This window comes from Onychomys torridus, chromosome 11 (genome assembly GCF_903995425.1).
Source record: "Onychomys torridus chromosome 11, mOncTor1.1, whole genome shotgun sequence".
NCBI classification, from domain to species: Eukaryota; Metazoa; Chordata; class Mammalia; order Rodentia; family Cricetidae; genus Onychomys; species Onychomys torridus.
In genome coordinates this window covers 56,590,842-56,611,785 of record NC_050453.1, presented here as the reverse complement: position 1 = coordinate 56,611,785, position 20,944 = coordinate 56,590,842, and the positions used below count along the sequence as shown (strand labels likewise).

The 20,944-nt window shown below is 43.9% G+C and overlaps 1 protein-coding gene across 1 annotated transcript in view; it reads right to left on the bottom strand.

Annotated features, from left to right (window-relative positions):
- Window positions 1-20,944, bottom strand: part of Nr5a2 (nuclear receptor subfamily 5 group A member 2) — a 108,630-nt gene that overhangs the window by 32,477 nt on the left and 55,209 nt on the right. Inside the window, exons 5-6 of the mRNA XM_036202470.1 lie at window positions 20,215-20,334; window positions 11,397-11,544 (exon numbers count right to left, since the gene is read on the bottom strand). Coding sequence (XP_036058363.1) covers window positions 11,397-11,544; window positions 20,215-20,334 — 268 coding nt within the window. The remainder of the gene's footprint in view (window positions 1-11,396; window positions 11,545-20,214; window positions 20,335-20,944) is intronic.

The following is a 20,944-nucleotide window of genomic DNA, read 5'->3' as shown; positions in this document are numbered from 1 at the left end:
TTGGGGATGTATGATAGATGGAGGAGAAGGAAATGGTTGGAGTTTGCTAAAGCTGACAAATGTCAGAATATTAAAAGTTAGAATAATGCCTCTGGTTAGTGGATAGAATCAGTTAGAGCTGGGGCTTGGAACAAAGTTGGCAAACCAGCTATGGGCGGGCAGTGGTGGCATGCACCTTTAATCCCAGTAATAGAGAGGAAGAGGCAGGTGGATCTCTGAGTTCAAGGTCAGCCTGGTCTACAGAGAGTTCCAAGACAGCCAGGACTACACAGAGAAGCCCCTATCTTGAAAAACCAAAACAATAATAACACACAAACGCCCAATGTTGGCAGGAGAAAGTCCTTTGTCCATATATCTGTATATCAAAGACTATACCTGAAAGGCATTTCCCAATAAGCAGCTTTTGCTTAGAGACTTTCACTAATGGGAATACAGATAGTTTTAGAAACAATTATTTGTTGACATGATTTCCAGACATTTTGCTAAATTCTTCATAACTAGTATTTATCTTCACGATGCTTTAGGTAGATCTGGATTGTTTTGAATTTACAAATATGGACACTGAGATCATTCCCCAAAATACTGCAGAAAAAGAGTCCAAATTCAAGCATGCAGATCTTACCATCAAGCTAGCCCTGCCCCCATCTCCCCCAACTGGTAAGAACTAGTTAAGAATGCCTCCTCCCTTTCTTACTACCTCCTTAAAGCACTATTATTTCAGGGCCCAATCACAGGACTTGCCTGTATGTGGTACAGAGCGGCGATGTGGAGAGCGGCGATTTATTTAGCCCCCAGTAAATAAATACAATGTAATCTAGGTTCTACACAAGAGCAGCCTTTCCCGACTGCTGCCATTCTGTTGTGCTCCTTTCCTGAGGTGGAGTTTGCTTCTGATCCTGACTCTACAGAGATGGGGTCAGGTCACATGGCCTCTGTCAGCCTCAAGGTCCTTGTTCCGATATGACTTGACAGCATCATAGGTTTCTTACGCTACATGTTCTAAGCTCCTGTTCTAGAATTCCACCTGTCTAAACCCGAGACAGAAGATGCTCAAAATCCACATGGCTGAGGGATTGGTGAGCTCCCGGAGGTAGGGGTGGGGTGTCCTTTCTCAGTTTCCACAGTAAGAGAGCTGGCAAAGGCCTTGTCACGAGCAATACATGGTGGGTGGGGCATGCCTTGGTTCAGTGGGAAAAGCTATGTATTAGGAAGGGGCCAAAGGTGGGTGAGCGGTGCAGATGCTATGTGGATTTTGAACTACTTGCTTGCTTCACTATGCCTTATTTGGAAGGGTGTCCCCAAGATCTGAAGAGCAGGTCTACAGCAGGTGAGGCTTTTCCTAGAAAAGCTGCCACATCCTCCACTGCCTAACATGGTAAGTCCTGCAATGGTAGGCATTCAGTACATCTTGTGGACTTCAGAGTTTTAAAATGATGAAGTGTCCCTTACTTTCTTATTTATTCATTCTTGCCTCCTGGCTTGTATGCGGTCCGTCTGGAATTTAACCTCTTAACCAAACACTGTCAGGACACAAGTTTGGACTCCTATATCAGTAAACCAAGAGGAAACTTCAACAAATGGCTCAGAGGTGAGGCACCGATTTGCCCCATTCTTTGCACCCAGATGCTTGGGTCCGGGGCTCACTGGCGTGCTGATCTGTGATGACCCTGATGCCCATTCCCCACTTCTACGCAGGACTGTGGTCTACACTTCCTCTGACAGGTGAGCAGAGCAGTTGGTATGACAAAGCAGGAAGAAAGGCCAGAAGCAGAGTGCTTTTCCCCCTTTATTGGCCTTTCTGGTTAGGCTCAACCTGCCACGCCAAGTCTCTGAAAAACCATCCCACTAAAAATAGCAGTAGTTCGCAAAACGCCAGCATTGCACTAACAACTCAAATATACTAAATATTTTCAAAGCATAATCTACTCAGAAATATACTGAAATGAATGCTACTTGGGCAATTACATTCTTGTGCCAACAGATAACAAATAATAATCGCTTCTTCAGTGGCGGTAAATACATATTGATTAAGCTCCAACTTAGAACTCCAAAATGAATTATATCTGGTCATGGCTAAACTGCTTTGCTCACTGAGAGGGGAATTAAAAAACAAACAAAAAAAACCCACACACAACACCTATTATACTACATTCAATTAAGGCAAGCAGCAGCTTTATGTACCATTATTTGCCTCTGCCAAAGCTCTATGGTATAAATATTGAACTGTGGCATCTCCTGAATGCTAATCAATCCGTTCTGAATTTCAAATGATTACATAAATTTTTGGAAGTGCCTATTTGCTGGCATTCCCTCAGCTGCAGATACCTCAACAGGGCGAGAGTATGAAGATATGCACGGCCATTTGACAAGTGTCTAGTGAGTGTTTTACTAAATTAGAATGTCATAGCTGAAAAGGTAAAAACTGAGCATGTTAAGTGTACAGTGAACCTAGGGACATTTCCTTTGCTTATCTGACTTCACGAGAAACCATTTGACCGATGTACGTGAGATGAATGGACAGCATCAATGGCGGGTGTGTTCTGGGAGGATTTAGAGGAAGGTCTTGATACAGCAAACAGCATGCCAGCCTGTGAAAGGGCAGCAACTTACCACAGAATGGGAAGATTAAAAGACCTTTTAACAGGTTTCATGGAACACGTAGCTTATCTTAATATTCAGCCTTAAACTGCAGTGCCTAAGTGGATCTTTACTAGTTTTCACCCCTTTGAAAGTGTGTGTGTGTGTGTGTGTGTGTGTGTGTGTGTGTGTGTGTGTGTGTGTGTGAGAGAGAGAGAGAGAGAGAGAGAGAGAGAGAGAGAGAGAGAGAATGAGAATGAATCATTTCTCTCTTTCCACCAAGTGGGTGCTAGGGAATTGAACTCAGATCATTAGACTTGGTGGCAGATACCTTTACCTGCCAAGCCATCCATCCAGCTAATGCTTGAACATTCTTATAGCACTTCTGGAGCAAACCCTCAACAAAGGATGAGAACAGGACTGTTCCTGCCCTTTCTGGATCCGCCTTCCAGCAAATGGTCCCCTGGGTGTCCCCTCCTTGGCTTTACAAATGGAAGGAATCATGTCTTTTGCACTAGAACTGCAAACACAAGAGCCTGATCAATGGGGTCAAATTCCCCGGCTGGATTGGAGCCTATTTCACTGACTGATTTAGTGTTGCAAAAGAGCAAAGGGGAAATTTCTTCTTTCCACTGCTTTTGTTGCTCTCCTTAAGACACGATGGGGACACTTTGCTTGATGACAGAGAAAGGACTCCTCCCAAACCCAACAAGATGTGGGGCGGTCCTCTTCTAGAGGGGTTCATGAGAGAAGTTACTCTTCTTATAACACCCGGGGTACATCCTTCCCCAACAATGTGTATAAGATGCCTGGAAGCTGATCCTAATGCTGAGCAAAGAAGCACCAAGACACCACACGACTGTGGCCCCTACATGTCCCTCCTGGAACCTTGCAACTCAGGAAGATCAGGCATGAGCAGAGGCTCAGGCCAGAGCCACGCTTCCTCTCCCAACCAGACAACCCATGACCGGCCAGTCACCAGGCGGCCTGCCAAGCTCTTTCCTCTCGGATTTACACTCCAATGTCTTGCTGACATCTGGGCTTGAATTAGCTCATGGCATTGCAGTTGATGCCGCCAGGGTGTACCTATAACTGCACAAGATGAGCCCTGGCCTAGCAGGAGCCAGCCACTGTGAAAGCACTGTGGGCATTGAAGACTTTCTCACACAAGACCTGTTGGCAGCTTTGGAAAGAACTTCATAGTTTCCCTTTTGGCATGAACGGGAGGAGTCCTGGTTTAAACACAAGTACCACAGACAGGCGAAAAGGAGGCTCGCCTGAGGGCCCAAGAAATGGCAGGAACCTTTTTAAACCACATTTAATGATCAAAGGTTTACTCTTCAGTAAGTCCCTGCTGTGTCTGAGGAGAGGGGGGATTAATAGTGACATCGCCCATTTATAAAGTCTTCTCTTTCCAAGTGAAACACGCATCCTCAGCAGCACACACTCCTGTCAAGGCAGGTTGTATGGCATTCTTTGACTCTTGTACGAAGGCCCTGACTGGCTTAGGCGCAGAGGCCAGTGCCCACCCCTCACCCCACTCCCATCCCCCACGTCACTGTGATTCACTGCTTGGAGAAAGCTCTCAGTGTCTTTTACTGGTTGCATAGAGACAAAGATAAAGTGAGTGAGCCAAGGGCAAGGTCTTTATCAATGTGGAAGCATCAGAGGCTGAAACTCAAAACACACACACACACACTCACACACACACACTCACACACACACACACACACACACCCTGGAAAATGAAGACAATTGGAAACTAACCAAAGGCTAAATCACACACACACACACACTGTTCAGACAGTAAACACTGTGTGATGATACTTACTAATACAATGTCAACAGCATGTTGTTACCACCAAACTCCTTAGTATAGTTGTTAGCAGCCTCTCTTAAGGACAGAATCCCCAGGTTCAGTCAACTAATGCTTATCACCAAAGGGTTTCATCCATCCAAACATAAGATCTACGATAGAGGTAGCAGATTTATATGGAGTAGGTCCCTCCTGGTCTCCAAGGATTTTCTTCTAGACTACACTTTTCAATTAATTGTCCTATTTCTGTTTTGCCCGTATAAATCTCATCATTACATGAAGGCAGTGATGATGGGTTCCAATATTTCTAAAGAGGCCAGCTGCACAGAGCAGAGGAACATTCATTGGCACCACGCGAAAACATTGAGTAAATCATCTAGTTTCCTTTCTTTACATACAAAACCAGAGTATGGTGTTCACTCAGGTCCCTTTCTCCAGTAAAGTAGATGTTAACTTAGCTGGATGTGCTTTTAATCCCAGTACCTGGGAGGCAGAGGCAGGTGGATCTCTAAGTTTGAGGCCAGCCTTGTCTACAGAGGAAGTTGTAGAGCAGCCAGAGCTACATAGTGAGACCCTGGTTCAAAAGAACAAAAATCTTTCATCTCAGCACTTGGGAGGCAGAGGCAGGTGGAGCTCTGAGTTTGAGGCCAGCCTTGGTCTACAGAGGGAGTTCCAGGACAACCAGGGCTACACAGAGAAACCCTGTCTGGGGGAAAGAGGGCTGGGGAAAGAAAGAAGAAAAATAACCAGAAACAACAAGAACAAGAACAAAAAACAAAAAACACATCAAAAGATACCAAGTTATGGACTCATGTGAAGCTACTTACTTTTAACAGCACTGAAGGTGTTAAAGACCTCTCCCCTTTCTTGTGTGGCTCACTCATTGTGGTATTTCAGTCTCCTAATGCTGCAATATTGATGACTCAACTAAGTTTTCTTCTTAAAGGGGCTCTCTAGTCTCCATCACTTTCCTTATAATAACTGCATTCATAATGTACAAACATATCCTTATTTCCTAAAACAAAACATGCCGAATCCTCTAGTATTTCTCCATGGGCTCGACCTTCTAAGCTATCTATCTCCAAAGCTTGTGTTTCTGCTTTTTTAATTATATTTTTGACTATTATCTCATTTCCTATTGCATTTTTTTTCCAAATGCAGAGATTGGGAGGAAAGGCAATAAATATTGATTAAAACCCCCTATCTGTCATGTAGAGTACAGATGCAAAACATATACTATGTATGACTTTTTGGCGCACTGACCGGGCAGATAAGAGGTCCTGGCGTCACCATACAGCAGCCTTTGTCTGGACTGGAGCAGTTCAAAGGAGCCACAGCTGACAAGGACCAAAAAAAAAAGCTCTGCTCGCTGTACAATGCCTCAGGTTTGTTTTTCTTAAAGATCCTTCACTATCTCAAGGTTCATTTTGATAAAGTCCTACCAAATTTATTCTCTGATCCTACAGCGAATGCATGCGGTGAGTACTCTTCCAAGATAAAGAAGCAGTGTTCAGAATCATCAGGACAGACCTGGGCTGGGGTGAACCACTCTACAGAGAACTCGGTTCTCGCATGGGCCCTTTGCACCTCCGTCGATGGTCCACAGAGAGGACCCTGGTGAAGGCAGCTAAAGTACTGTGACTTTTCTACACGAACCCAGAGACCACCCAACCCATCTTGTCTAGGGTTGTTGCCTCCATAGATGACTCTTAGGTGGTGTGTGATAGACAGTCAGGTACCATAGTCAACAACTGGAATTTGGGATGAAGTGAAGAGCTAGAACGGATGATGAATGAAGACAGGATGTTCTCATCCATCTTACTGGATGTAGCATTCCATCAGCACCAGGGAGGAACCATAGAGATTCCTTCCCTACAGTTTCCTAACCTGGCCTGAAAGTCACTAATTGGAACAGATGTCCACAAAGTCCCAGATTTCAGCCGTCAATCTTCCTTTCAATCTTCCTGCAAGTTAGGTGTCCAAAAGAGCTGGTCAATAACACCTCCTCTCATAAACTTGGAGAATGGAAACTAATAGACCAAACAGTTGAATTTTCAAGAGAGGTTTGTGTGATATGCAGCCTTTTGGCTAAACTATTACTTTGGCAAAGGCTTTGAGTTTCAAACAAACTATGTCTATTTATTCATGTATTTTATCAGTAAACATTTCGTAGGTCCCTTCTGTGTCCTTGAAGCCTGTATGTAAAGCAAACATTTAGAAGGATTTTAAGGACTCTACCACACAGAAGTGACTGAAAAGAAGGCCTATCCCTTTTGTGGGCTACTCTGTACTTAGACTTGGGACAACAGTTAGCCACTGCTTCGATCTGGCTATTTCCCCTCAAGGAAAACAACTGTAATGGGAGATAAAGAAATATCACAAGGACTTTGAGAACTAGTGATCAGAGGAGAGGGCAAGAAACCAGAGGTACTCACTCAGGGATGAAATACAATAGAGTACTAGGTCTTTCTTTTTTCACCTGGGATACAGCAAAGGCTCAGCAGCAGCCCGCCATCCAGGCTCCAGGCAAAGAAAATCTCCGAGCCAAAGTAGCATCTTAGCTGGAACATTTCAGTGACTTGCTGCACTGGGCACTTAAACCATATTAATATTCCTCATGGACTCTAACATGGATGACATTACTCAGGATCCTTAAAAGGCAACCAAGCGCTCTCCAGCTGTGCCCTCATTTTCAGACTACAGTCTGTGGGAATCTTCCTCATCTAAACTGTGTCCCTAATGATGGTGAGGATGTAACATTCCACTTCTTCCTCTGTAACAGTTACTTCTGCACTGATGGCACACAGGAAGTGTTACCAGCCACTTTAACTCCTTGTAGGAAGTAGTGGGAGTATAAGCTGGTTAAATAAACGTGAAAATAACTAGACAACTCACAATGCCTATCTGCTATAAGAATATCAATGAGCACACATCACCTGGTTAGGCAATAAAATGTGATAGTTTGGTAATTTAGCAGATGTGTAGTTTGAGATTAGGTCTCATTTATCCCAGGCTGACTTTGACATGTAGCTGAGAATGACCTTGAACGGCTGACTCTGCCTTCCTAGTGCCAGGATCACAGGTGTGTTTTTACCATAACTAGGTCACGTGGTACTGGGCCCCAGGACCCTGCACACTGTCCAGGGCAAATTTAGCAGAATTTTAGGAACACGTAACAACTAGCAGTGATTGATCTTTACAGTTTAGCATAGGTCACATACCAAGAAATACTGAGAGACTTGGCAGTTTGCATTTTTACTTCCTTTCTTGAGCAGCTAAACCAACTGTTGTGTGTCTCTTTGTGGATTCAATCAGTAGCCCTGAAAACCTTTAGTCAAGTGTGCTTTTTTTATTTAGTCCAGGCATTTAGTGAGTGACTAGTAAGAGGCGGTGGCTGTTCCTGGAACCTGCTTTGACTAAACTTGTCAACTACTGTTCCTCCAGACTTTCCTGGCTAAGTACCAAAAAATGAGGTCCTCATGGGTCTGTCTGGGCTTGGCAGCCTCCCCTTGGTTCATGTCTTGACTCTCTTTCAGACCCCCTTGAAATAGGAAAATCACTATTTTCCATGCACAGGGTCACATGATACCAGTTGGCCAGCCTGCTCTCACATAACAGACCCTGGCTGTGCTTCCCAGGTGCCTTCAGAATGAGTCATGGCATCTCCAATTCCACTCCATCCCCAGTGTTGCCTCAGAATTATTGGTGGACCAAGGCCGGTCCTCCTGTCCTAAGGCCAGGCTATTGCCTACCATTCCAACCCTGTCTCCTGCTTCGCCCCTCCCTGTTCCTTCAACTCATCTTGCCTTTGAACTTCAGAACGGCTCTTTGGGCTCAAAGTGCTGTACGTGCTTGAGATCACACTCCATCTTCTCTCACTGACTCTCTTGGGGAAGGGCAACGTCATTTCTCATGGGAGAATGAGGATGCAACCACCTCTCATCACAGCCTCCGGCCTTCATTCACTCTACGGCAGCCTCCATGTTTGTCGGGATGAGTGAGGGGCAATGCTGAGCAGTGGTGTAGGGATATGGTTTTAAGATGTGTTACATCTGTTTATGCTGTGGAACATTTGCTTTAATGATGCAAAGATGTGTTGCATTCCTTTATGTTGCATTTGTTTAACTCTGTGAAGCTGTGTTACTGTGCCCGTCTATAAAATAACCGATGGTCTAATAAAGAGCTGAACAGCCAATAGCAAGGCAGGAGAAAGGACAGGCGGGGCTGGCAGGCAGAGAGAATAAATAGGAGAAATCTGGGAGGAGCAAGAAGAAAGGTCAAGGATCGAGAGAGGAAGGAGGAGGACTTCAGGGACCAGCCACACAGCCACACAGCCACACAGTCAGCCACAGAGTAAGAGTAAAAGTAAGATATACAGAAGAAAAGGAAAAAGCCCAGAGGCAAAAGGTAGATGGGATCATTTAAAATTAAGAAAAGCTGGCAAGAAACAAGCAAAGCTAAGACTGGGCATTTATAAATAAGAATAAGCCTCTGTGATTTATTTGGGAGGTGGGTGGCAGGCTCCCCAAAAGAGCAAAAACAACCAACAACAGAGCAGAGTAGAGGTCTGGATGTATTTGGTTCAGGTGCAGAGGGCTCAAGGTTGCTGAGGGTTTGAGGAGTGAGGGCCTGGCCTGGGCAACAGACTGGCGTTTCAAAGTGGCCCAGGAGATTTCCTTCTCAGTCACTGATGAAACAGTTACTTAGGATCTAAAGTTCATTAGCTACATAACTCAATAGAGTTGGAGAGAAAAAAGATTATCTATTGTTTCCTTGGGGAAAAATTAATGAAGAAAGGTTTCCACTCATAAACTGGAAACCACCTGAATTATTACATTTTTACTACTTCTTTAAAAATGAACTCTTGACCTAAACTTATTATACCTGGGATCAAAAGGCTTTAGTTTCCCTTTCTTCCTTGGGCAGTAAGTAGACAAGTCTCCAGCAGATAACTTAGGCTGGCTCATCCTCAGTGCCGTGTACTTCCCTAGCAGCCACTGGACAAGGAAGTGGTTCAGAGGATCATTCGTAAGGGTCAAAGGTCAAAGGTAGTAAGATCCACCTGCCTCCTGGGGACTGGCAGAAAATACAGTGATTTGGAGAACAATGAAGGTAAGATAAAAGTAATGAAACCCAGGGCTAGAAAGGTGGTTCAGTGGTTAAGAGCACTTGTTTCTCTTCCAGAGGACCGGGGTTCAATTCCCAGCACCCACATGCCAGCTCATAATCAGCTGTAACTCCAGTTCCAGAGGACTGGATGCCCTCTTCTGACCTGCCTGGGCATCAGGCATGCACCTGTGCACATACATACATGTAGGCAGAACACTTAGGAAACAAAATAAATAGATGTAAAAGAAAGTTTAAGTCAGGAAAAGTAAAGATAATTCATGGGTTTTTTGTTTTGTTTTGTTTATTTGGGACCAATTTTCTCTATGTAGCCCTGATTGTTCTGGAATTCACTATGTAGACCAGAGAGTGGCTTTGACTTCACAGAGATCCTCCGGCCTCTACCTCCAAAAGTGCTTGGATTAAAAGTGTGTGCCACATACATCATCACATATAATCTCATTCTCCTCATTCAAACTACCACTGAGTGGAGATCTTAATATTCTGCCAAGAAGAAGCTGTAAAATCACTCACATACACATTCCCATATTTCCCACCAGTTGAAAACACCAAGGTCTTGGCATAAACCAGAATAATCTGTGAGGTCACAGCAAGCAGGCCTGTGATATCTTATGTTTGGTGATCCACACTCTGTTCTCAAATAATAGACTCAGGCTTCCTGGAATAGAACTTCCCTGTTTGTTGTGGTTGATGGAGAAACCACTCAGGGCCCATTCCTGGCACTGTCAACCTTTGAACACACCATCCAAAAAACACTATTGTCTCTTTACATTTACACTGACATTTCTTTTTGCTGTATTCCTCACACTTTCCAAAAAAAAAAAAAAAAAAAAAAAAATGCTCTTTTTGTTTTCAACATGGACTACATGAGGAAAATGAAATCTGGTCCTGAGACCTCAAGCCACCCCTTTATTAGCAACAGTTGTAAGGCACTGTCAGGAGGAATTCTGAAACCAAGGGGCGCAATTTGGAGAGCAGACACATCTGTTTCACTTTGGAGTTTGTTTTATTGTTTTATTTCTTTGGGTATGAATTCACAACTCTCCTATAACTGAAGACTAAAGAAAAAACACATGTTGGTAAATCTGATTTCTGCCATTATTTTCGGTCAAGGGAAGTTGCCTCCCTCAGCCTTCTGCCAATGAGGAATGAATGGACTTGGCAAAAAGTTTATTTAAGTTGGCTTTGTTAGGCCAACAAAATACAGAAATCAAGTAAGGGACAGGCAGAGAAATCTGTTCCTTTGAAGTCAATAAAAATCCATCTCCTTAATCCTTTTTTTATTCCAAGCAGGGGCGATTTTTCTCAACTGGCTCACTGAGAACCTTGATTTAGCTAATCTATCTTCCTTAGTTATCTTTCTCCTCCAGACCCTTGTGAAAGAAGCATCTTTCCCCCTGACAACCACTATCCTTTATACATGCAGAGTGGCGCATCTTGTTATAAACATTCTTCAGCTAATCCTGATAGAAATGTAAAAAGCAGGCTTTTAATTACTCCCCCATTTTAGAAGGCTAAAAGCAGAAGTTAGAAGGCAGGACAGACAGGGAAAAATTTCAAATACGAATAGCAGAAAGATGGCTCCACTTGGTAAAGCGACTCCTTCCTACGTCTCCACTGCGGCCTGTCATGGTATCCATCCATTGCTCTCCTGTCCATCAGGGAGGAACCCATAGCGCTGAACAACTCCTGTTCTGCACCCCAGCTCATGTGTTAAGAATCATGTAGAAATCCTTGTAAAAGCATGTCCATGTCTAAAGATTTCATTTCCCAGAAGGAATTGCGTTATCTTTGTAGCACCAAGACACCTAGTGTTGGGCATCTGAGAACAGTGTTTGGTTGAATGGACTATGGAGAAACAAAAAATGTTACTTACCTAAGCTGAACAGCACTAGGAACTTGAGACATACAAACTCTCGATGATCAAACTGTAGAGAACGAAGTCTCAGGACTAGCTCCTGTGAATGGCTCAGGAGGTTGGTGAGTGTGACTCCGGCTTGTGAGGCGATGCTGGAGTAGTCAACCTGTAACACAGGATCCCAGCTGTGACAACCGACAGGGCTAGCAACACTGAGTTCCCTGGAGATTACGACAACTGTCGGAAAAATCAGGTCGCAGTATAGATTTCTAACACAGAGGGAGGCCACAGGCTAGTCTGATGGAGGCCATTCCTCAAGTAACATTCCATTTCTTATAGGTGACTCAAGCTGACAGCAGCCTACCAGCACTAGGGAGAGCTTCACTCTAGAAAGCAGTTTTGGAGATACTTTCTGTAAAATGTATCACAATTATTCTGATAAAAAACCAACCATGTCGATGACTTTCATAGAGACTAGTTTTTCATTGCCTACATTTTACAAGTACCTAATCCTGTGTTTCTGCAGTGAAAATATTTCCATGCAAGGCCATTATTTTTAATTCTCAAGGATAATGTCAAAGAAAAATATACTACCTGCGAAAATGAGCCACATAATAATTCTACATGTAGACAATAACATTAACCAATATATCAGGAAAGTAATGGTGGAGATACATCTTAGCTGGCATTGTGAAACATCTTAATACAATCATGGTGCAAGGCTGCTTGCGGAGATTAAAGTATTGAATTGTGGTGAGCTTCACTATGTAGCCCAAGCTGGCCTTGAACTCATCACCCTCCTGCTTTACCCTTCCCAGTGCAGCGTCTCCATGCTTGACTCTAAAACTATGTTAGCTTTGCCACTCTCCTTAGAAGCTGACATGAAGTAGTTAGTTTGAAACTATTACATTAGATTCTATCAGATTGATCACCACCACTCCCCTTGACGCATGTCCTAATTTTTATGCAGAATAATTTCTTGATGTGGAAAACAAACCCCCCAAAGTCTTATTTCTATTTTTATTTTGTAAGATACATTGAGAGGCACCCATCTTTATCATTCACGGGGACATAAGAAGTTCAATTTATGATAAGAGGTTGGCATGGCTATCCACGGTAGTCCACGCTTTGCTCCCCAATTCCCAGCATGGGAAGACCCACATGGTACCTGGCATTCCCAGCCCTGTTTTTCTGGAGAATTCTCAAGCAACCAGACACTCTTTCAGGTGCATTTAATTTTTGCAGGAGCAGCAAATTTGTCTGGGAGGCAAGTCCTCATCTGCCACTCACCCAGAGCAGACTGTATTAAATTTTTATATTTATTGACATTTCATTACCATAATTGACTGCACTTGCTTCGCTAGGAGAAGGCACGGGGCAGCCTCCTACGCACGAGAACTAGTCCCTTGAGCGGAATTTGCAATTAAAAACAAGGCAGAATGGATTTTTTTTTTTATTGTGTAAATATGATGAGTTGAATTTTCGGCTTTAACTAGAGAATACTGGGTGTAAAGAAATCTTTTTCAAGAGTACGAAAATTATGAGTCAGTGGAAAGACAACCCCCACCGCCCACCCCAAAAGGTGTCAATCAGTTCACAGAGTCAACTGTGCATGAAAAAGGCACCACTGATGTACAGTCCAGGGAAGCTCTTGCTTCACACCCTGTGCCACCCACTGCTCTGCACACACCCCTGGGCTGGCATCGCCCATACAATTTCAATGTCAGACATTCTATGAGCTCCTTCAGGTTCTGGTTCAGGAATGCGTGGAAAGGTCCATCTGTAGGCGGCAGGAGACGAACAGGGGGATCTGGACAGAAGACAGTGAGTGACATCCAGTCGGCCCTTTGCACTTTTCTGAAAGGGGAACCTTCCACATCAAGACAGACCTGATTTCAAAGGGTAGGTGCGACAGCACATACACTTGTAACCCCACCACTCACACCCTAGGGAAGAGTTTATTTGGATTATAGGTTACAGTTCATCATGGAGGAAAAGCCAAGGCAGGAACCAAAGCAGAGACCTGGAAGGGACACTGCCATTTACTCACCAAGCTTGCTTACACAACCCAGGACCACCTGATTGGGGTAGCACTGGCCTCAGTGGTCTGGGCTTTTCTCTATCAATCATCAATCAAAAAAAAAAAAAAATACCCCGGGCCAATGAGAGGTGGGTCTAGTCTGTGTCACATTGACAAAAACTAACCTGCCATGATTAGGGAGCAGAGACCAGAAGACTGCTGCACGATGGGGGCCAGCCTGAACTATACAGTGAGTTCTAGACCAACCAGGCCTACTTAATGAGACAGTAAACCTCCACAGTCAAACAAAGGGCAATGCCAGTAAGTTTGCTACTGGTATAACACAGGCTTGACATCCTAAACACAAAACCCAGATGGCTATTCAAGTCTGGTGGTTCATATCCTTAAACCTCAAATTTGAAGGCTAGCTCAAGGCCAGCCTTGGCTATTTATCAAAGTTGAGACCACTCTGGGCTACATGAGACTCTGGCAGAGAGAGAGAGAGAGGAGAGGAGGGGAGGGGAGGGAAGGGGAAGGGAGGAGAGGAGAGGAGAGGACGAACAGAACAAAACCCTGCCATACGAAATGCCCTCAGTTCTAAAACTTTCCGAGCACCAACAGGACAACTCCAAGTGACAAGTTCTGTGTTACATGAAGTCATTGAAAAGAACTGGACAAAATCATCTCTGGGCTATGTATGTAAGGTGTATATGAAACAAATGAATTGCGTATTTAGACCTGGGTCTATCCCTTAGAGATCTTGTGCTCTCTATGTAACTCTCTGGCACTTAAAATCTAAAGCACTCTAGTCTTAGGCATTTTCAGGTAAGATTCCTCAGTGTGTAAGAAATTCTTCTGGGGCAAAAGGGCCAGTTGGGTGACTGACAGCAAGAATGCCCAATGAGATGAAGAGGATGGAAGAAGCTGGAGACAAACACAGATGACATGGGTTCAATAATGACCCTTACAAACAAAGAGAGTTGGAAAGTCGGACACCATCTCCAGCCCTTAGGGTCATCATCGTTAAATAAGGCAGTTGAGCTAGAAAAGCTGCCAATCACGTCTGTGGCCAGGAAGAGATAATCACAGTAAGAACAATACTAACTGAAGCTTGGAGCCAACTGAATACACTGTGGATGCTGCTTAAAACACACAAGTACAAGTCACTGATTAAGCCCTGATTCGGAAGGCTGTATTAAAATAAAATGCAAATGCAGAGTCTTTATTAATTTTACTGTTAAGGTGAGGTGTGCGTGAACTTTCAACAGGTCTATGATAGAAAGTTTGAATAGCATAACACGCCACATCAACGGAATCTCAGGAGGTTCCAGGAATATCTATCTATTAAATGAGAGACCTTTAGTAAGATATACCTCAAGAAATCAATTGGCATCTCAACCTTTATAGCCATACATTTATTTACATGCTAATTTGAAAGCTCCAACATGCTTATTAAATGGGGGCTCTGACAACATTTCTTCCAAGGATAATTTATCAAATTGCACAGCTCTGAAGGAGAGCGGTGCTTCATTTCTGATAAATCACAGACCTGCAACTTCCTTACATTTTATTGCAAACATAATTATATTTTCATTGTTGGATGCAGAGTTTGTGCTCATTTCAGGAGCAGCTGGCCTTGTCTTTTATGTACTTAGTAAAATTAATTGATTGCCCTCTTATGGGTAATCTTTATGCCATTAAATGCGAGGGGGAGATTGAAGAATGTTCTAAGCCAGTGTCCCCTCCGGATAAATTTCACTCATCCTGAAGATACAGAGATAATTTAAGCTAAATTGCTTTTAGTTCTAATGTCCAAAATTTTGATGACTTGGATATTGTAAGGTTGTTGTCATTTTAATATGGTGCACAATAACAGAAGGTACGAAGTTGACAGTAGACCCTTCCCTTAGGGTGACCTTACAGTGGCTGTTTATTCAGTACAATATGCAGATACCAAAATCTGACCTTGTATCAGAGTACTCTGTTGTTATTTGATGCATACACAGGTATACACACTAATGTGTGTGTATACCTTTAAAATACTGGATGAAAAAGGAATGCCATAAATAAGATACTAGCTAAATAAATTATTTGACAACACTGAATATTAATGATAATTACCTTCCCTTTTGGCCTCAGAGTAATTTAATCTGCACTTATATATCAATGCTGGATGAAAACGCACAAGTAGCTAAGCATGCTGGTGCACACCTTGAGGCAGGAGGATGTCTGAGTTCCAGACCAGCCTGATCTACACAACAAATACTAGACCAGGACGGGCTACAGAGTGAGACCCTGTATTTAAATGAGAGAGAGAGAGAGAAAGAAAACATAAATATAAAATGTGATACCAAACTGGTTAGTGTTCATTTTAAACACGTATGTGTAGACCACAGAGCAAGTACTAGCAGCTTGGACACAGGGGGCCGGAGACAGCCGGCTGTCCCCCAGGCTTGAGGTCGAAGCTGTGCTATCTTACCTGTATTATTTTCAGGCTTCCAGATAGTTTTCTGGGGACACCTTACTACTTTGCCACTTTCTGTCTTCATGTTCTTCCCTCTTTCCCTTCTTTTTCTTTGTGGTTCTAGGGATTGAGCTCAGGGCCTCACACATTTTTAGGCAAACACTGCCCTCTAAGCTGCATCCTCAGAGTGTTCCTCATTTTAAAAACTCAATGCAGTCTCTTCTTCCTCCTCTGCTAGTTCATTACAGCACTCCACAAACAGTAGAGGAAAGGGAGAACATCAGGCCCCAGAGCAGCTGGGGTCCTGTATCCCTGACTAGAGGGCCGCCATATTTATAGCCACCACACCTGTGTTTCAAGGGAATAGGAAATTACTGTCTAGGGTTCTCTTTGTGTCAAGACTTTGGCTTTGGTATTCATCTTCGTTAAGAGTTTCTGCTCCTGTGATGAAATGCCATGAGCAAAAGCAGCTTGGGGAGGCGAGGGCTTGTTTCGGCGTACGTGTCCTGATCGCTCTTCCTTCTTTCTCTTCTGAGGTTCCTACAGTGCACCTGACTGTGCTGTGGGCTTGCCCGCAGCACTACCCAGTGCAAAGCCCATCAAAGAACAGTTCCTGCCATTATCAAGCAGATGGAGGAAGGGCCTCTCTTATCACGACTCACTGCAGGGCGGTGTCTAATAGTCCTTTTGAAGCTTCAACTGCCCTCCATTTATTACTCAATCAGAAATACCTTTTACCCAAATGAAAAAGCATCTTCTGTACCTATAGGTGGGTGCCCACCATGCAGCCGTAGAGAGCTCTGCATGCTTTATTGATACAATGTGGCTTAACTTCTTCCGCAGGGCATCAGCACAACCTTGATACAATGCATCCTGCAACCAGTCTTCTATCTTGGGTGTGAAAGTTCACACGCTAGACCATTCATGGGAATAGGTCACTGTGTCTCCATGTCAACCTGGTTTCCAGGACTAACTTTTTTATTCCAGTACTACACAACTATTTCCTGTCTTTTCTATTGCAGTTTTCTCATGTGGGTGCCACAGTGGGTCCCATCAGACAGGCAGAGAAACTGACACTTGAAAGGTAGGATGACTTCCTCAAGGTGGGGTAGCCAGTAAATTCTAAAAAGGGTAAACATAAACAGGCTGTCCCGACATACAGAGATACACATATACATATGTACTGTACCTAAAGGTCAGCCTGGGCTACGCAGTCAACTCTTGCCTCAAAAAACCATCTAGCCCCATAGGAAAACACATGCTGTCCTCTAAAGTTGTCCCTGCCTACATTAGGCTGCAGAAATGAGGAAGGAGGAACTCCTTCCCCACCCCCCCCCCCTTGGACTTTAATATATTAGTTTTCTCTAGAATACTGCTCGACTCTTAGACTCAATAGAGCCTTCCCCTTTTCATCAATGCATCAACTGTCTCCTTACCATTGGCATGCAGCACACATTAAATTAATTATTGTTGGTCTAGTCCTCTTCTCCAGCTTTTGCTCTCTAGGAAGTTTTTAGCATCCTTAGAGAAAGTTCTTAGGGTTTTTCCTATCCCTTGAGCTACTGGGTAGAAAGTGGTCTAAAAAAGAGATTAGTGACTTAGAAAGTCACTGTCGCTAGCCCACACTGAGGAGAGGAAATTGAGTTGTGGAGAGGGTGTGGGTCAGACTAGGAATGTGGTGAGGAAGAGCGCTCTGCATCTGGGGCCTGGCTAACTAATTTTGCTCAGCTTTTAGGCTAGAGATACAATAGTTCTTTCTCATTGTGCATAGTCATCTATTTATCACTTGGCTAATATATTTAATGGTAGAGTAGGTGTTAGAAGCAGATGCAGAGTAACAAATATCCTTTTCAATCCTGGGGGGTGGAGCTTAATGGCAGAGCATGTGTGAGGCTCTAGGTTGTATTTCCCATTGTGCTTCTCTCTCCCCCCCCCTCTCTCTCACACACTCACACACACACACACACACACACACACACACACACACACACACACACACACACACACTGGGTTTGAGCCTCAGAACCAACACTCTCTCTCCGCCCCCTCATCTGTCTGTCTCATCCCTCTTTCCCTCCCTAATTTTCCTCATACTGTTGGAAAGCTCACAAGCTCCAGAAGTCTTCCTGGGAGGCTCTTTGCTTGCTTGCCTTCTCTGTAACCACAGGAGCCTGGGGTCTGCTTCTCTTGCTCGCATGGCAGACAGTAAAAGCCTTCTCCCATAGTTACCATAAATGAGAATGCTTGGTTACAAGAGCTATTGCCCGGCTGTCGACACGGGAAGGTAGGAGCATCTCTACTGCGGGAAAAGTATAAGGAAAAGCTAGGGCACTGCCCCGTTCTATTCACATGCACTGTCTGGGGTGGCAATGATTGACAGCGAGGAAAACGCTGTTTATTCTGTGACTGTGTTTGGTTTTAACAATCAGAGACAAGAGGTGTACTTTCTCTACTTTTCCAACAGTAATTACGGTTACCCCAGGGTCACTCAAGGCAAAACAAACTAGGAATAAGGACTATTTTTGGGGGGGATGGAGTGTGGGGGGCGGTTGTTTGGTTCTTTTGTTTTTCGAGACAGGGTTTCTCTGTGTAGCTTTGCGCATTTCCTAGAACTCGCTTTGTAGACCAGGCTGGCCTCGAACTCACAGAGATCCGCCTGCCTCTGCCTCCCGAGTGCTGGGATTACAGGCATGCGCCACCACCGCTCAGCTAGGACTATTTCTAAAGAACTGGGATGACATGGCATAATCCCATTTCACTTGAATTAATTGTCTTTTACTGCTAATACAACCTCTAGTTGGGCAAGAATGGAGATGGTCACAGACATACCCTGTATATGATCGGACTCAAAATATGGGTAGGTTCCCTCCAAAGACTTGGGCCACAGAATGAAAACACCAAACAACATTTGGAAGCCCAGGAAGTCAAACAGATTTTCCCATCTTGGAAATTTTTCTCCCCAGAGCTGCTGAGAGCAAGGACCAGATAGTGATGGAGACGGTCGAATTGATCCAGTCGGCAAAAGCTCTGAAATGGTGCTTGCTTTTAATTTGATTGGGAAATGTGATTTATTAATAATAGGGCAAATGGTGTGAAGACAGCCTTTCATTTTCAAATATGCACTGCTGTGGTTTCACAGCGCATAAACATTTATGACTGGACGTAAAAGATCACAGTGCCTACGTGCCAGAGTCACCCTGGCTGAACGATGCAGTGGTGCCCTGAATAGCTCTGACCAAATGGACTAAAGAACTCACAGTGTACCCTGAGTTTACATTACCAATCAATCCATCATGTGCAGGGTAAAGAGTACAAAACTAGAATAATTTACCCAAACTCTAAAAAGTTGGAATTAAGCCCATTATCCTCCCTTTCCATAGATAGATGTCTACACAGTCTCTCTGCTTTCCTGTGTGATGTTCAAATGTCAACTTCTCCATAAGGACAAACAACTGTCCTGTTAAAACTGTAACTCTTAGGCCCCACTGGTGCACATATCCATGAACATGTGCTCACTCCTTTTCCTTCTATTTCTTCTCTATTCCTTTGCTCCCATACACCACAGGTTTGCGCGTTAGGTTATTATTGTCAACCTCACGCTACAACCTTAAGTTCCAAAATGACAGGAAATACTTGGTTTTCCTCCCTAATGTACACCAGTGCCTGGGAATTGTGACCAGTGCACAGCCCGGCACCCAGGAAGTATGTATTCACCTAATATCAATTCCGAAATGAGTCTAACTCCACCACAGCAATTTTTCTTTGTTGAAAACTGGCACTTCTGTCCTTTCTCATGTGCCAGCTATTTTGACTCTAGGTGACATTTAAATTAGACTCTTCCACTGACATCTTTCCCAAATAGCAAAGATTCTGGGGCTGGGTGGATAGCTCCATAGTGGTGAGCACTTGCCTAACATGCACGAGGCTCTCTCTGAGTTTTATCTTTAACACAACCATCACCATCATAATCCTCGTCGTCATCACCACCAAACAATAAGGACTCTGCAGTTTATAAAGGAACGAAACTGGCTAGCTAACATACAGATGACAATGAAGGGGAAACAACCCGCCACTCAAAATTCTGAGTTTGATTTAGCTGTAAGCTCTGACCGTGTACAGGACTCCCCATCCTGCAGACTGGCAACAGGAAGCTGCTGATTCTGTTTCTTTTCCAAGATTATATCAGAGCAGGAACTGAGTACCAGGAGTCATCATTTCTCAGTTATTTGCAGCCAACCTCTCCCTTTCAAAGCACGAGAATGCTTCTGACCTAGTTAAGTTCCTGCCACTCTGAATGTGCTTAATAACGAAGTTTGGTTTCTGTTCTGTCTTGTTTTCTTCTGGATACTCACTTGTTGCCCAGTAATCAGCAAGAGGGACCCGTCCTTCCCATGCACCACTTGCCGGTAAATGTGATCAAGGATCAAGAGCTCACTCCAGCAGTTCTGAAGCAGCTTCATTTGGTCATCAACCTGCAATTGGGAAACAAGAGTGTGTTATTTGCTACCTTTTTGGTTTCGCATAATTTTCCACCCAAGAAAAACCAATAAGCAAGGAAGTCCCTGTCAATGACTGCTCAGATAGAGATGCTCAGTGTCTACATTGCTGCTCCTGGAAAACACTACTTTTATTTAGACAAATACTTCAGAGTATAAAAAAACTAAGTACTTACAATCAGTGCTCACATATATAAAAGTTACACATCATAGCTTGCTGCCAAACAGAAAGAAAATTGACAGGATAGCCTGAGGAATTTTGGGGGTAGAGGAACAGTGGCCATATTGATTGTGATTGTTAACTATAATTCTTTTTTTTTTTTTTTAATTTAATTTTTCAAAATTTAGTCTATCAGCTGGGCGGTGGTGGAGCAGGCCTGTAATCCCAGCACTCAGGAGGCAGAGGTAGGTGGATCTCTATGAGTTCAAGGCCAGCCTGGTCTACAGAGTAAGATCTAGGGCAGGCACCAAAACAACACAGAGAAACTGTCTCGAACCCCCCACCCCCAAAATTTAGTCTATCTTGATTCCATTCCTGTTCCTTTGAATCTGCCCTCTATCCACGTGCCGCTCCTCTACCCCCACC